This window comes from Dromaius novaehollandiae, chromosome W (genome assembly GCF_036370855.1).
Source record: "Dromaius novaehollandiae isolate bDroNov1 chromosome W, bDroNov1.hap1, whole genome shotgun sequence".
Taxonomy (NCBI): Eukaryota; Metazoa; Chordata; class Aves; order Casuariiformes; family Dromaiidae; genus Dromaius; species Dromaius novaehollandiae.
In genome coordinates this window covers 71,299,798-71,316,484 of record NC_088130.1, presented here as the reverse complement: position 1 = coordinate 71,316,484, position 16,687 = coordinate 71,299,798, and the positions used below count along the sequence as shown (strand labels likewise).

The 16,687-nt window shown below is 39.0% G+C and overlaps 1 protein-coding gene across 8 annotated transcripts in view; it reads right to left on the bottom strand.

The window, feature by feature from the left end:
- LOC112985186 (NEDD4 like E3 ubiquitin protein ligase) overlaps positions 1-16,687 on the bottom strand; it is a 197,431-nt gene that overhangs the window by 38,604 nt on the left and 142,140 nt on the right. For 5 of the 8 annotated variants that reach the window (XM_064500254.1, XM_064500253.1, XM_064500255.1 and 2 more), the window contains 4 exons: positions 15,329-15,505; positions 11,478-11,552; positions 9,269-9,328; positions 445-576 (listed from right to left, as the gene is read on the bottom strand). In XM_064500254.1, coding sequence (XP_064356324.1) covers positions 445-576; positions 9,269-9,328; positions 11,478-11,552; positions 15,329-15,505 — 444 coding nt within the window. The remainder of the gene's footprint in view (positions 1-444; positions 577-9,268; positions 9,329-11,477; positions 11,553-15,328; positions 15,506-16,687) is intronic. The other 3 variants (XM_026103639.2, XM_064500251.1, XM_064500252.1) reach the window with 1 other exon arrangement.

The following is a 16,687-nucleotide window of genomic DNA, read 5'->3' as shown; positions in this document are numbered from 1 at the left end:
GTTAGCTAGTTGTCAGGATCACAGTTCATTCAGAGTTAGGACATTTTTAAAATGACATCATAACTTCATTTATTTATTTATCATTATTATTTTAAGGAAACATTAAATGTAGTATTTGAAAGATCAAGTTTATTATTTCATTTTAAGTCCATTGGAAGGGCAAATAGACAATTTTTTTAATGAACCAACAGAACTTTCAAATTCAATCCTAAAAAAGTATTTGTCTCTATTTATTTCTGCTATGTACCTCTCCATAAATTCCCTCCATTGTAGCAATAACTTTACCTGTATCTCCATATAGTTAAGATGATTAACAAAAAAATCTTGTCATGACAATGCTTAGGATTTTTTTTTTTAATTTTGGAGTTCTGAAGACCTGGAACTACACTCAACACATGCTAAGTGCTTGCTGTCTAAGTTAAACAATATAACAGCTCTTCATACCTGCATGATAGGTCGCGTCCAAGTTGTGGTTCGATTGTTATGATTGACGTAGTAGGTACGGCCCTTAGCGTCTTTTCTTTCTTCCCAGCCTGACGGTAACCCTGGTGTAGTATGTACATAGGCCACTGAAGGCTGTTCAAGCAAGAAATTACCAAAATGTTATTTTATAACTGCCTAGAAAAAAAAGTTCCTTCTTATGAAGAAAAAAACCTTAATTTATGCCATTCTTAAATATAACAAATATACTGAAACACATAATTTCAAACTTCCAATTAATATAAGCTCTTTTTTATTCACCATGAGTCAAATCATCTTTTCTGACAACAGATCTTTCAAGTTCACATTTGTGCACCTTCAGGTTCAGCAAACAGCTAAGCTCATACGTCCCCCAACTCTTTAGTTTGTAGTTACAGATCATGACAAAAAGCAATCTTATGTTGCAATGACTTTCCCTTAAAAAAGCGGGGTCTGTTTTCCCTGGTGTTAGTATGGTTACGAATTCCCGAGACCACGCCGTCCAGTCGAGATCTCTCACATCCTGACCTTGCCTCTAGCACAGAGTGTCTTGAGCAACAAACTCTGCTAGGGCCTAAAAAGCAGAGTTCAACCATTCTGTGAGAGTTGCAAATGATGCCTTCAAGGTTAGGTGTCTCGAAGACAGGAGATACACGCCAAATTTGAATCCAAATTTTAAAGTCAAAATATGTTGTAACTGTTGTTATTAAAAAGTTGCAGAACAAATACATTGTCCTAATGAAAATATACAGATAATTGGGGGGGGGGGGGGGACGACACATCACACTAACTGTCATTACAAAAGTTATGCCAGAGTTTAACACTGTAATTACATTACAGGAGATGATCTTGCATGCTTCCTGTGGGGCAAATTTTCAAACCTTAAACCAACTGGTATTGGGTATTGTTTATTTCTGGGACACACAAAGAAGAGAACTAGCGGAAAATAAACAGCACAGCCTCTTGAAGAAAAAGAGCCCAGAGAGAATTTTTTAACCGGAGCCTATCTGCATCTGCATAGGTACTTTAGTTTCTTCATGTATTTGTTGCTAGTCTACAAAGAGTCTGAGTTTCTGTTTAATTACTTGTCTTGAATACTAAGAAATCTTAATTTTCTTAATTCAGAATTCCTGGAGATGAGAGAAGCCTTTCTTCTCCCTCCACCACAAGCTAATAGGAGTACCAGAAAGAACAGTTTCATCCTTGCTACCCACCTAAGCTCGTTCCAAAAGCTGACAGGGAGGTAGTGCAGACAGACTTAAACAAATTTGTCAGGTAGAATTACAAGCCATACAGTTTCATTCCTAAATTCTAGGCTGTTTAAAAAATAAATCTGTACTTTTCAGCTATATGGAGTAAAAGCAACAATCTGCATTTTACACAAGGCTGGACGGCGCTGCAGAAGCAGTCGTAGTCTTTTGCAGCCTTAATACCGACTCACCCGGGCTCCGAATGCGGGATCCCCAAGTCTCAGTGCTGACTCAGAATGTGTGCTCTAACTGGGGAGAAGGGGAGGATTAACAGTGTTTTAAAAACACAGGCTCTCTAACCATGTGTTTATTAAACTTCATCACTTTCTAGTTCAGGACTGCTTTTCTCTTAAAACATCGCTTGAATAAGCACAATAACCAAGAGATGCAATCCTGGCGGTCAATGCAACAAGCAAGAAAATTAGGGTCCTCGGGACAGGTGCTTTTCTGATACACTGATTTAGATACTACGGGCTGGAGAGACACTGGAATTTGTCTTTTACAGCAGATAGCAGCAATCTGCTGAATTCTGTAGGACAGTATTTTTGCTCTCTAATGAAGCCAATGTATTAGTAATAGCATCAAAGACTTGGCAGGTGCAATGCGCTTTTCAATATCTGCAGCTATATAGTTGGCTCCAAATATACTTGGTTTAATTATTAATCACATTAAAATATATATTCATATTTTAGTTATCAAGTGCCTAAGATACCAGAGATTCCTCTATTCTTTCAACGTTGCCGTTGTGATGGCAGGAGACTCATTAAGCCTAGATGTCTTTATCACATGACAGAGTAAAAGAAAGTGCTTGAACTTGTCTTATTAATTTTTGTGCTGTGCTTTATTTCACCATTACTAACACTAACCAGTTTAGAAGCAGGTAACTTTGCAGGGCTAAGAAAATGAACTAACGCTCTTTCATAAAGCAATCTGCCTTTATCATAGCTTTCCTAGTGCAGGCTATAATAACGGACACGGCATTTTTCTTATGGATGTCAAACGTGCCATTACTGGTCCTCGGAGAACTTTGTGCATAAACGCAGCATTTAGAGCAGCTCAAGACAGGCAGAAATGGAAAGCAGTGCTGCAGAGATAAGGGCAGAATTTGTACTTCAACACTTAAGGTTATTGGGTAGCACCTGAGTATCAAATTTACTGTAAAGCTGCAAGTCCTCGAGCAGCCACAATAGTCAATGCCAGTGTTCAGATTTGGAAGAAACGGCTCTGACGCCTGAGCCAGAGGACGGGTCCATACCAGTGTCCAAGCCGCAGAAAGCGGCTGTGGTGTTTCCACACAGTTCCTCCCTCCACAACAGCCTGCAGCTTACAAGAAGTTTGTGAACTCTTTTGGACTGTTTGGAAAAAGAGACGCTGTTACAAGGCCTTTCCTGAAAGCAGCAGGATGCTATATTTAAAAATGTGATCAGAAGGACGACTGTAAAGTCAGTGTCTGACAACAGGCGGTCACAAGTCACAACGGCGGCAGGAGGCTGAGAAGCACACGCACACTCTGAACTGTCCTCTACCAAAGGGACCCATTCCACCGCTGCTCGTTACTGTGGCTAACCGCGCAAAGGAGGCACGTATCTAAGGCAACTGCCATTGCAGAAGTCAAAGGGATGTCTTTTCTTCAGACAGAAGTATTTTTACATAAAAAAATCTTTTTAGTTGTAAGCCCAAAGTGAAAAGACTTCTGATCTAGTCATGCTTTCATTCTGTCTTCTCAGAGCAGTCAAACACGAAGGTGTAGCATTTTCACTTTTGCAATTTCAGGAAATCCTATGGAGAAGACGAACAGCCGTGCTGCACAAAGAAGAAACAGAACACGCCGAGTTTTGTGAAGAACAAAAGATATTTTTTGTCACTTCACATGTGGCCTCAATTTGTTAATAACATTAACTACAGAGACTGCTAGTTCAAATTTCAAACTCAAATTCAGCATTACCCAACAACAATATGATTTTACCATCAATCCTGGTATTTTCATTAGTAGTGTGAAGTAATTTTGGGGAAGATTTGAGGACTAGCACACAAACTGTGAGAGAGAAATGGTGTCTCTTCCTTCGTGTCTCAGCTTTACATCAGGAGTAGGAGTAAGACAACGAGCTAGCTAGGGGTAGATCTGGGGGTATCTAACCTCTTTCCTAGGAGTTTTCCTTAATCTGAAGCCTTTGGGACCCCGAGCTAAAGCACCACAGACATGCAAACAGCTGTGTATCACAGCAATGGTATCAACAACACAGAGCAAGCAAAAGTGCCTCTGCCCTGAGCAATAGTCCTTTGCCCACGTTTGAGACGACCATAGGAAGCAGAGCTTCTGGTCAGGGCTGTTTGCAGGTAAGCAGCCAAAACGCAGGCTGAAGGAGACCGTGTCCATCAGCACAGAGTTGAGGTGAAGATGGACTGGTGAAGGCTCAGTCTCGCCAAGCACCAGTACTCTCGCACGGCGCTGAGCTCTTCAGCTCCCACCGAGGCTGATGTGAGTTGAATGCGGGGAGAACTTGCAAGAGCAACACCTCAGTTCGTAGCACTTTTAAAAGATATACAAAAGGTAAAGGAGTTAAGGAGAAAAACTCAGAACAGGTTAGAACGAAGAACCATTACAGAAGAGGTGGTAAAAGTACTGAGCTTTCCTACAAGAAAAAGGATGTCAGGTTATGAGGCTCATTAGCCAGAGATGAAAGATGTTTGAAGATGACTCTTTTTGGTATGATCTTTAACTAAAAGCAAGCGACGAATCAACCTGGAAAGTACCAAACACCTGCATACAGGTTAGAAACCAATTTTCAGGGTTAACATAAGCTTTTTGTTTTAGAAAGAAGTTTTCCCGATAAAGTAACAACTGTACTGATGACCATTCTCCTGATGGAAAAAAGATAACTGTTTTTAATATAAAAACTTCTGTTTCTTGTAATTAACTTAAAAATCCAACAAACTGAAAAATAGTGTTATTCCTACCTTTATCATACTACTGTCTTTTTCCCTGCCTTGAACTTTTAAAGAAATACTAACATTGGTCTCCTGGGAATTCAGGATATGCTTTTCCTCTTGCTCTTATCTGTCATGGTTATCTATAATACATGATACTTTAAAATACACACACACACACACACATATATATATATAGTGTGCTGGATTGCTTGAGACAACATTTATTTCTATCTCATGGCTGTGTACTTTTAATATTTACTTTATTTTAAACACAAAGTAGTCCCAATCAAATTATATGTGGGAGTACTATTTAAGAAATATCTGCCAAAAGTGGTGAACTAGAAAATTGTAATGAAGTGGAATTAGCAAGATGTATTTATCCAGACAGTTTGAGGCGCTAGAAACCACAGTTTTGTTGCCACAAAACAGTAAAAGGAAAAACAATAAAAGCTTAAAAGGACTGAAATTTAAAGTCATATGAGAAATATCACAAGTAGATTTGTACTCATATTAATTTGAAGGAAAACATTATTTTGCTAGATTAGGAAAAAAATCATGAGCAACTGCATTATGGCTGACAGTTAAGAAGAACCCGTAACCATTTCAGCATTTTATATACATAGGATGAATAGGGAGGATGCAAAGCTAACCTATATAACAGATGGCTAAGTATGATTCGTTTACAGTTCAATATTAATACTTAAAACTTTGAAAGATTTTTTCCTTTATTTTGCTTAGATTCCTAATTGTAAGTATTCCGCATCTTAGCAAAAATGTATTTTCTTTTGCTGAAGTATACACTGTCCAGTTACTATGCAGAACCACAAGACCAGAGGAAGCCTGAAGCCCCAGCTAAGGCTCCCTGGATAGTCACATCCCTGTCTCTCCAGATTTTCAGCCTTATCTACCGTCCCAACCACAGAACAACTGAACGAGTTACTCTTTCGGTGCCCTCATACACTGTGATTTGCACTGTATGTTCATTCTATTGAAAAACAGTTATTGTGAATGACGGCAGTGGAAAACTACTATCCTAGAGATCGAAGGTGTGAATTACATTGCACAGCAGGATTTGGTAACTCTCTCCAGGCCACCGAAGGCTCCTGATGAAATGCGGGATACATTCTTTTTCTACACTCTACATTCTTTGCTCCAACAGATTAATATACTGTAATTCTTGTTCTTGTTTCATATTCTTAAGAGCTCTTCCCAGACTCTTGCTCAAGTCAACATATTTGGTTTTTTTTAATGGAAGAGCATAGTTAACACAGTGAGCTGGAAAACTGCCTGGATAATCAAGAAAGGAAATCAGAAAAGACAATGAACAGGTCGGTTCATTGATATCAATGATAATACTACGTTACAAAACAGAAAACAGAGGAAAATAGACGAAGAAAGCGAGCAATACCCATTGAAACAAATTGTGAGACTTCACTTCCTTCCTGAACGGTCAGTTGCTGGAAAGACTCTGCTGTTTTTCGGCTTGTCTTAGTTCAAGGAGCTGGCAGGCAGCGAGGAGGAGCCCAGTTCTTCCAAGACTGGTCTAATGGTTTCCCAGCTGTGGTCAGTAAAGCCACAGTAAGCGGCCTGGATATGGTCCCCACACTATGTTTTGGTTAAAGTTAGACAATTAACACATCTGATAGTCTGGGAGAAGATTAGAGGGCAGACAGTGATTCCCAGACTTTCTGCACTAACATATGACTGCTACACAGTCTTACACGCCTGCTGTATTCAGTGGCTACTAACATTGTCCGCAGTACAGAGTAAACAAAAGCTGTGGACAATTTAGGGATTTGCAATTAAAAAACATAATCATTTGGTGGTAATAATACAGATTCTATTCATGGTATTATGGTGTAATGATCAACGTGGACTTACTAGGTGCTGCGAGGATACAGAAACACAAGGGAAATGCACTGACACCCTATCAAAATAACTTCAGTCAGCAGCAGCCTTTCTTCTTAATATTCACTGCGGGTTAATGCAACCCACAGGGTAACCTGCAGAACAAAGTTTGCCCCAATCTGCTTTCCATATATCAGATACCAGTGCAAAGGATAGTCACACAGCATAGAAACTTGGGAGAGCTGTCAGGAGCCTATTACCTAAACACTGAATCTTTTTAACAACTGCCTTTCATAAATGACAGGAAAAATAACAAGTATTATGAATAAGGACAGAACAAAAGCTAACCAGATTAGAGCAAACGTCATGAGAATGGAGATGCAGGGACACGCATAATATGCCAACGTTTTGCTCAGTCTAGTTTCACAATGTACCTTTCACAGCGGAAGGGTAAAGGTTCTTTGGAGACTTAAAAAAAAGTCACAAAAAGCAAGGTGGTTAATAACTGCAGATATATCTACAGAAACATGCTATTTTATCTACAGATATCCATACCTACTTTATTGCACAGACTCAAGGAATAAATGTACTCATCTTCTGCCACTGACTTAAATAGAAAGTCAACCACTCTATCATGGGCAGCCATAACACTGTTAGTGTTACAAACCACTGTTTAGCGTACCGATCGCTGATGAGCTATCTAAACACCCAGACTTGGACCCACAGAGGATCTAAATCAGGTACGAAAGTCAGTTTGTGGGACTGCCTGCTTTAGTAACCTCCTCAGGCCCAAGGCCTGGTCTAAGACAAGAGGCAATCAACAGTGCAGACCACTCCCGACCTTAGCCATACTCTAAACCAGACCAGAGGCCGTGCCTTACTTCTGGGCCGCTGCGTGGGGCCACGATGGTAATATAAACTCCTACAAAATCGCAGTAATGGGAGCAATCAGTGAGGATACACCAACGCTGGGGATAGTGCTGCTCCTGAAAGGGCTCAGATGCCAATTTCTTAACCCACTAAGCCGAGCGCCTTGGCCATGGGGCCAGAGTGCCAGGCTCAGCACTGCTCCCTCGCCGGTGCCGCGAATCCTGCGTTCCCTTTGCAAAACAGATCCAGCAGCACTGACAGAGCGCCCCGCACCGAGACCAGACGAGAAGGAGACGCAGGGATTCAGCCCTCTCCCAGGCAGGGGGGCACTGAACTCGGGCCTCCTGGCTCCTCGGTAGCTCAGCAAAGCCCACGACCAAAAGGGGCACCATCACTTCCTCCTCGAGACGCGGCAGCCTCTCGGTTCTGTGCAGCCCACGGGCAGGCTCTGCGCCAGCTCCCGGCAGGATCACGCTCCCACAGGCTGCGGCTAGAGAGGGTCTGATCCGTGGGTCCCAGCCCCAGGAGGGGCTCCGCAGGGAGCCGGGAGGATGCACACGCGCTTGGAAGCAAAACTGCGACTGCTCTGGGAACTCCACTGCTGGCAGATTATACATCTATGGACTTTAAATGCCTGAAGGGCAGAGAGAACGGGAACCTCTGAAGAGAATGCTTTTTACATTGCGATGCAGAAATACTACTTAAGTCCTGAGTCCTCTGAGGATTTGGGTCACAAACTCCAAATGTATGTAAAATGAAGAGGAAGTGGGGAAAAGAAGTGAGCAAGTACAACATCAATGACACAGCCATATCAATTACGAGCCATTAAAGCTGGAACTCAGCTATTACCAGAAACTATCGATATTTTTTTCCTAAAAGTATAAAACAGTATCATCTGCCAACAAAACACTCTCTTTATATTACAGCTCAATATAGCGCACATTTTAGATAATGACCGATACATCACACAGGTTTTGCAAGGACACCAAAATATTTCCTATTTGCAAGAACAAAATATAAGGTATGTTCCTCTGATTCTGAAATTCAAAGAATAGCAAATATATACAGTATTACCAAATAATGCATCAACACCCAAATTAAGATCTGACATTACCACACACAAATATGAAACATGCCAAGTCTAAATTATATTTGTTTCCCTGAAACAAATTATCTAGGAGTACATATATTCATAAAAACTAATTATTATAGTTATTGGAAAATGATTTGTTTGACATAACTTGCTTCAGATTGACATTTAATCAGGCTAAAAAAGCATGGATGTTTTTGATGGAGTCCAATATAAATTAAAACTGCTTTCTTTGTACCACACTTTCAGTAAAGCACTTAAAGAATTTTGATTGTTGTTCAGAGTAAAAATTCAGTCTTGGACTTTTGAATGACTACTGGAAAATGAAAATTAGCAGTTAATAAGACCATTAAGACCAACGTGATGCATTACTGTATCTCCACAATTCTCAAATTAAGATCTACTTGAAGAATTAAAATGGATTAGTCTAATGGAGAGCAGGGGAAGACAGAAGTTAAAAACATAGCTACAAGTGTATTGATTTGAAATCTCCCCTTGATTCTTTCCATACAGGATTTTAAAGAATTAGCATTCTCTCTCTCACTTTTTAGCAGTTTATGGTATTTCTCTAGTGCATACTTTGTTAAAACTGAGTAGCATATCTGCATCACTAAAATGGATTAGTATTAGAGTGAAATTGCAGTATTTATTACCTGAGAAAATTCAAAACATAAAAAACTAAATATATATAACTATTGATTCAGTGGTTGTATTTCATTCAACATCCTGCTGCTTTGTGTAAAAATGTCCATTGTTGTATAAGACCTAAAGCCAACCCGCACTGAATTTACAGATAGTTGTTGATAAAGAGTATTATTACCGTTGGATCCTCACCACCTGTGACAGTTGAAGAACGAGCTCTCCTAGACGGACCACTCTGCTGTTAAATGATAATTAATGTTACAGATAAGTATATTTAGTGATGAAGGTCACAGATTACTCTCATATCTCTAGGAATAAAGAATCATAGACACTCTCAAGCTTATTAATGGAGAGCAATTAGATTGAAATAATGTTAATGCAAAAATAACAGCAAAAAAATGAAGACATCAATCACTGATGACCCAGTCAGAATTTCGCACACAAAACACTGAGGAAACTCATTTCAAGAGTTCTAGTATCCAATTCTGTATGTTCACTATTGCTAATGATAATATTAAGAACATTTACTCAATGTGTAACATGATTAAATTTTTTTTGAGGCATGAACAAATTTTTCATGTTCCCACTGATAAACAAGTACGGATAAATTCTGGTCATCAATGAGGACAGAGAAAAAGTCAGGAAAAAAAGAGAATTTCAAATGGCATTTCAAATTTTCAATGGGGATTAATAAAGTCAAGAACAGCACTTTGTTTAGAAAGAAAGTATGAGTTCAGTTGCTAGAATATAAAGTATCATTAGTTCAGTAAAGATTAAAAATTGGTCAGATCAGATAACATCCTGGTTTTAGAGAAATGCTTTCAATTCTGCTGTTTTGAACATGTGCTAAGGAAATAAAATTTCCACAATAATAAACCAAAAAATGCATCATAAGCAAGCCCAATCTGATTATATCAGTTAAAGAAACCCAGAGTCCATAAGCCAATTTTAAGGAAAGAAGGAGAACACCCTTGGAACAGACTGCAACAGAAGCCAACTTCTACCAGAAAGAAAAGACAGTTTAGGAGTAATTGTGCTGGAAACCACAGTATTTTTTACCAAGAAAGAAAAGTAGAAAGATGGATAACACTTCAGAAGCACTACTTTGAACAACAGCTATTACCTGTATCTGTAAAGCAGCAAATCTAGATATACTAAACAACTTCTAAAATACATGAAAAATCAACACAAACGAAGAAAAGTAGTATGGTTGTTGTAAATACCTGCCCAATAACAACAGAAAACAAACGGAGAGACATCAGCTTTAGTAATGAACTTACTAATATGTTCTACTCGACATTTCCACAGCAAATTTGCATAATCTCTTTTATTTGTGGTTTCATATGTAATATATTTCTAACAAAAACTGGAAAAAAAAATCCTGGAAGTTCTCAAAAAATATATCAGTTGTTTTAATACTGAATTGTTTTGAAACACCCTGACTAATCTTATTTGAAAGCAGATCTTGTACAATTCTGTGGTAAGCTGTCTCTCTATAGCTCACCACCTTTGCAATCCTCATACTTGGGTTGTAGGAAAAAATATGTAGAACTTGCTACCCGTTAGAGTGAAGAGGTGCACGGTTATGGTGCGAAATAGATTGCCACTTTTTTGAAAAATATCTTAGCATCTTTCCCCGTTTACTGGATCTTCTTAACTTCTTAACTTAAAGAAATTTGGAAAAGAAAAGCTGCTTGCTTAAATCACTCAGATCATAAAACTACAACAGAGGGCATTTCATGGAGTTCTACTGCACAGGGACTATAACAAAAAGAACTGTTATAATTAGACAGGTAAAACACTAATCTCTTTCAATGTTCTTAGCAATTTTCTTATACCGTATTTGTAATTCTGTTCACAGTTCGGTGTGTCTACACCCACGACTATCTCACAACTGTCTGATATTTATTGCTTTTTATTTACAGGCTCATATATTCCAAAATTTACAGACCACAAAGACCTACCTGATAGGAGAGCCCTGCGGTTGCTACAGTTCCAAGTGTAGATGGTGTTACTGCACTCTCCTACCCCAGCTACAATATTTTAATCAAAAAGCCAGACTAGGCTACTGCTCTGAACCCACCCTTGGAGGATTTCTCTCTCCACTGTGTATCAGGAGTCGGGTAAACAAACTTTCTGTGTTAGATAACTAAAGTTAGACAGTGTGACTATGCCTGCAGTCTAAAAATTTGTTCTGTCTTGCATATTTCACCATTTTACTTGCTGATCATGAAGATATTAATTTGGTATACACTGCTATTTGGGATAGTCAAATGTCTATATTAGTAACTGATCTAGATCTGAATTCATAGCTGAAGGAAAAGATATCATTCAGAACCAGAAAATATTTGAACACAAACAAGAAATAAAAGTTAGCTTTGGTTTACCAAGGATAACTGAGACTGTTCAGCAACTGTATCTGTTACACTGCAAGATCTCAGCCTTGAAGAAGGATCTCTTTGCTGAAAAAAAGAAAGAAAGATGTCTTTAAGTTACACTGTCACAAAGCATACAGGGATTTTCTTCAGTAATTTTACTTTTCTCACATTTAATCCAAATCCTTAAAAAAAATCACATTTTTCTTATAGTTTTTTAGTCTCAATATTTCTACAGAAACCAGCAAGCAATCAAAAATGTAAATTCTCAGCATTGCATCTTGGACTGTTTCTGTGTGGCCATGTTTTTGATTAACTGAGAGGAGGAGACTACTTGCAAACACATCTTGTACCCTTCTTCAGTAGCCATCTTACAATGTTTTATTGACCTAATCTAAGGGAAGAAGATAAGCCATTCTACCACCTTTCTGGGAAAACACACAGGAAAATGAACAGTCCTGGATTCAGCAGTACAGGAGTATGCAACAGGAGGTGAAAATTCCATGGAGCTTTTGAAAATCTATTTTCTAGTATCCTTGGAAGACATCTTACTGGGATCTCAGCCTTGCTGAGATCCCTTCTTGGTGGTATTAAAAATTTCCAGATATGCTCTTAGTAAGTAATGCTCAGCTTACTCTTCAAAAATAACATTAAGAACAGCTTTAAAGTTGATTGTTTAACAACTGACAGAGAAGTTGTCAAAAGTTAACTGGCTGGAGTTAATCCAGAAATTTAATATGAAACCAAATTAACCATTATGGTTAGAACTCCATATGGTAAAAATCACTGGGGCATCTATAACTATAATATAAATAATACAGAAAGGACATTAGAATATACCAAATTACTAGACACCCTGACTGATCTTATTCAGAAGCAGATCTTGTATGAGTTCAGCATAGAGATGGTCAAGGGACTGGAGCACCTCTCCTACGAGAAGAGGCTGAGGGAGCTGGGACTGTTCAGCCTGCGGAAGAAAAGGCTCGTGGTGGGAAGGTCTTATCAGTGTGTATAAATATCAGATCGAGGGTGGGGAGTAAAAAAGACGGAGCCAGACTGTTCTCAGTGGTGCCTAGTGACAGAAGAGGCAATGGGCACAGACAAAACACAGGAAATTTCACTTGAACTTAAAAACCCACTTCTTTACTGTGAGGATGGCTGGACACTGGAACAAGCTGCCCAGAGACGTGGTGGTGTCTCCATCCTTGGAGATATTCAAACCCACCTGGGACATGGGCCTAGGCAACCTGCTCTGGCTGACCCTGCTGGAGCAGGGGTTGGACCAGGTTATCTCCAGAGGTCCCTTCCAATCCCAACAATTCTGTGACTCCGCGATTGTGTAAATCTGAAATATCCCCATAGATTGTACCAGTTTTACAAGATATCTGGAAGGCATTAAGCATGGCCTGAACAATCATTTTTTGTTACCCTCATGAGAAATCCCATAAAATGGAAAAAAACCCCCCCAGCATTTAAAAAGCCTTTTCCTTGAAACTGCCTTCCCTCTTGCTTGCATCAACAACCCAGCCTCTCAAGAACAGCCTTCTAACTTGCTGCATTTGCCATATTTCACACACCAAACCCTTGTTTCACAGAAGCATGCACCTCCAGAAGGCCCTATACTTAAGTAAGATCTTTGATAACCTCAGAACTACCAGGCAGTTGACATGGAGGATGAGAGACCACAGAAGCTTCTGCGGGAAGGTGACCTTGGGTGAACTGTAAACTTCCTCTGATGCTAACTGCACTGCTGCTAAATCAGTTTTTGGTGAAGAAACTGAGATGGGGGTTGAACTTTTTTTTTTTCCTCTCGGATAGGAATTGTGAGGATGATGGGAGGTTTATTTGAGTTATGGTGTTGTGTTAGAGATAACATGTGAATTACATGCACTGAAGTATGATAAATGTAGCTGACATACGCTTGATTTCTGGATACCCTGCTCCATTGCTTTTCTGTGTGGTTTGACTCAGGTTGCAAGTTCCATGTATAGAAACAGGCCTTGGGTAATTCTTAAACATATCGTTTCACACAATTGGTATGTCATTTTTAATCAAGAGTAACCGGTATTACTCTTTCCTGGATATTAGAACATTCTTATTCATACCATTAATAAATAAGCAAATGACCCAGCCCATTTATAACAACTCATATGGGTGCTCATACGCACCAGGAAAGACAGGGAAGCAACACCATGAAGCAAGCTATTTAAGAGGCATATAAGAACCACCAGCTCTTATTCAAAAGCATCATCAGTCCTAAAAGCACATTCTACTTAAAGATCAGAAGGTTAAAAAAAAATTCCATATTGCTTCTGTGTTATGCTAAAGACTACTATGACAGGATTTGTCTGACAAATGCAGGGAGCAGCAGTCTGAAGCGTATTCTGACATTACATAGATATATGAGAATGATAAAATAATTTTTTCATGCACATACAATCACTTCTCAACTATCTGCTGGCAATTTAGCTGTGTCATATGCTTGGATGACACTGAGGCTGTCTGTGCAAAACCCTCAAAGGTCAGTCTGGAGACATTAACCCAGGCACACTGTTGGGGAAATGCGATTGTGTTTCTATCTTCAGCTCAGAACATCTGAGCCGGCTTCATGCAAAGCCAGGCTAGTACTGGCTGGGTTTGGGAAAAACTCTGGATCCAAGCTTCACCTATGCAAATTCACGGAGCTAATCTCTCAAGCCTTCTGGAGCCTGGATCAAGGGGAAATGTCAAGTGGACATACCTGAGCACATGGAATCACCTTGTGTTCAGCTGGTACTGCCAAACTTTTCCTACCGACCTGGCTTAATCCAAACGAAGTTCTTGGACTGTGCTTGCCAACCTCTGAATTAGGAAGATTTATTAGCCCAAGGCAAGCACCGTTCATTCACATGGAACCAGCTCAGGTTTAAGTGCTGCATCGAGCTAACGAGCCCTCAGAGCAGCCAGGTTCAGGGAAGCACAGTTCAGAGACGTGAGTCACCTGACAGATGGGCTGTGGCTAAACCCTGCTGACTCGCTCAGTCTTCGTATGCAGTCTTTCGAGGCTATCGGCATGGAACCTTATAGTAATTTCATTATGTGTTTCTTCTTTCTCATTATTTGCAATATCCCAAACCTCTACTGCTCTGGATAATGTATAGTAATAGGGATTTTAAATGCTTTGGCATTGACTTTGGCAGTTTCTTACTTTGCAAGTTTGGTCTGATTGTAATTTTTATTGCACTGATATGTTATCACTTAACGGTCCATAAAACAGCTAGTTTGTACAAGAATATAATTACTGAATTTTAATTAAGATAATTTTATAGATATATCATTTATCCTTTGTTCTCAATGTAAAGAGATGTAGGTCCTGATCTTGCCACTGATCCTATTTGATTAGCCTCTTGCCCTTTAACTGAAGGCCTACAGAAATCTGTAGTTATCTACGAAAGCACAAATGTCTCTGACGCAGATGATTAGCCATCAGAGCTATAATTTGCTGAACTAGTCTCTAGGTGACATTCAAATCATCGTAAGACATCTATTGTATAGGTTTTTTTGCGGAAAAGGATCAGCATTAGCACTTTTTCCTCTTTCCTTTGGAAAAGTCCTAGCTTGAGTTGTTTCACTACAGGTATAACTGGAGTGGACTCTGAAGTTAAACTCATACAGAAGAAAATATTAAACCCGAACTGAGGAACTCTAATTCTTCAAGGCAGTTTCTTCTGTGGTAAAATTCAGATGTATTTTGGAAGACATGTTTAAGTTGTGTGCTCAGGTTTTCCTAAGACCACTGTCCATGTAAATGATTCACACTATATCAAACTAACAGAAGATTACAGTAACAGAGGATTGTACAGAAAGCAGAGCACGTCACGTACAATCAAAGAACTGAGTTGTTCCCCATTGGAATCAGGAGTGACCTGAAGTCTTCTGTTCAGCTCCTCAGACAGCTCTTGAGGACTGGTTCGGGACACTGGGGACGCAGGTGGCGGCGGCAGGGACAAGCTTAAGGAATCTCCACTTGCACTTGCTTCCTCTGAAATAGTTTCCCAAGGCTGGCAAAAGGGAAAAAAACTGTTTAGCATTTAAGAAGGCAGACTGAATCTCTCTTTTCAGTATACCTCCAGATGACTACCTCACTGCGTCAAATACTGGTGTTTTACTTATTTCTGCAGTATAAAGAGCTATAAAAAGCCTCAGATGGGCTTGCTATCAAGTGAAATAATGAAACAGGCACGCATCTTCAATGCTGCTTTCAGGTCTACTAATGTGACTAGTATTAAATGAAATAAACCAATCCTTAAAACACACGAACAAGCATTCTACTCACTAGGAAGCAGTCATGAGGGGGGAAAAAGGGGTTTCATGCTGTCTTCAAAATGGTCTTCATGGTGGAGATAAAACAATGCTTTACAATTCAACACACAAAATGATGCAGATGAAATGCTAAGTAAAAACCAGCTGCCATTATATATGTTCTATTCGAAATTGTGTTCAAAATGTGACTAATTTTGCACTACACTACTAAAAACTGTAAGAAACAACAGTTTTGTTTTAATTAAGAATAAAATGCATAATAGAAAGTATTCATAAGTATTTACAAATCAATTATTAATAGCCAATGAGTGCAATAAAAGTCTCAGCAAACCATTTTTTGCTCTGAATAACATTTAGTGAACCAAAGATAACTTTCACAAAGAATTCTGTCTGTGATTAGTAAAATAAAATATTCCTTAAAATTGAATGTGATTAGAGTTTTGAACAAGAAGCTCACTTAAGCCAAGAATTATCCACTAAACTTCATTTACTTAGTCTAATCGTAAATTATATAAACAGATTGAGAAGTAATATCTCAGAATTCTTAAAAAAAAAAAAAAAAGGGGGGGGGGCACCCCCTTTTTCTACTAATTCAAGACATTAAAGAAAAATGAAATAAATGGCAGTTCCAATCACCAGGTTATATTAGCTTATATTATTACAAAAAAACCCTGCTTCCAGTTCCTCATTTTCCTCAATTCTGGAACTTCTTCCACTATTATTCAAAGTAGAATATTAAAAGTGTTTCCATCAACCTGCATGTAACAAGCAATGCTTCGAATTATAAGTATTTGTCCTAGCATTTGCATTGTATTTAGTATTGTGCATACAGAATCAGTCACCCATAAATGCATGTGAACTTGAAAGTATGGCTCTGTCTGGGATTTTTATTCTGTCATGGTATTTTACTCAGGCAATTT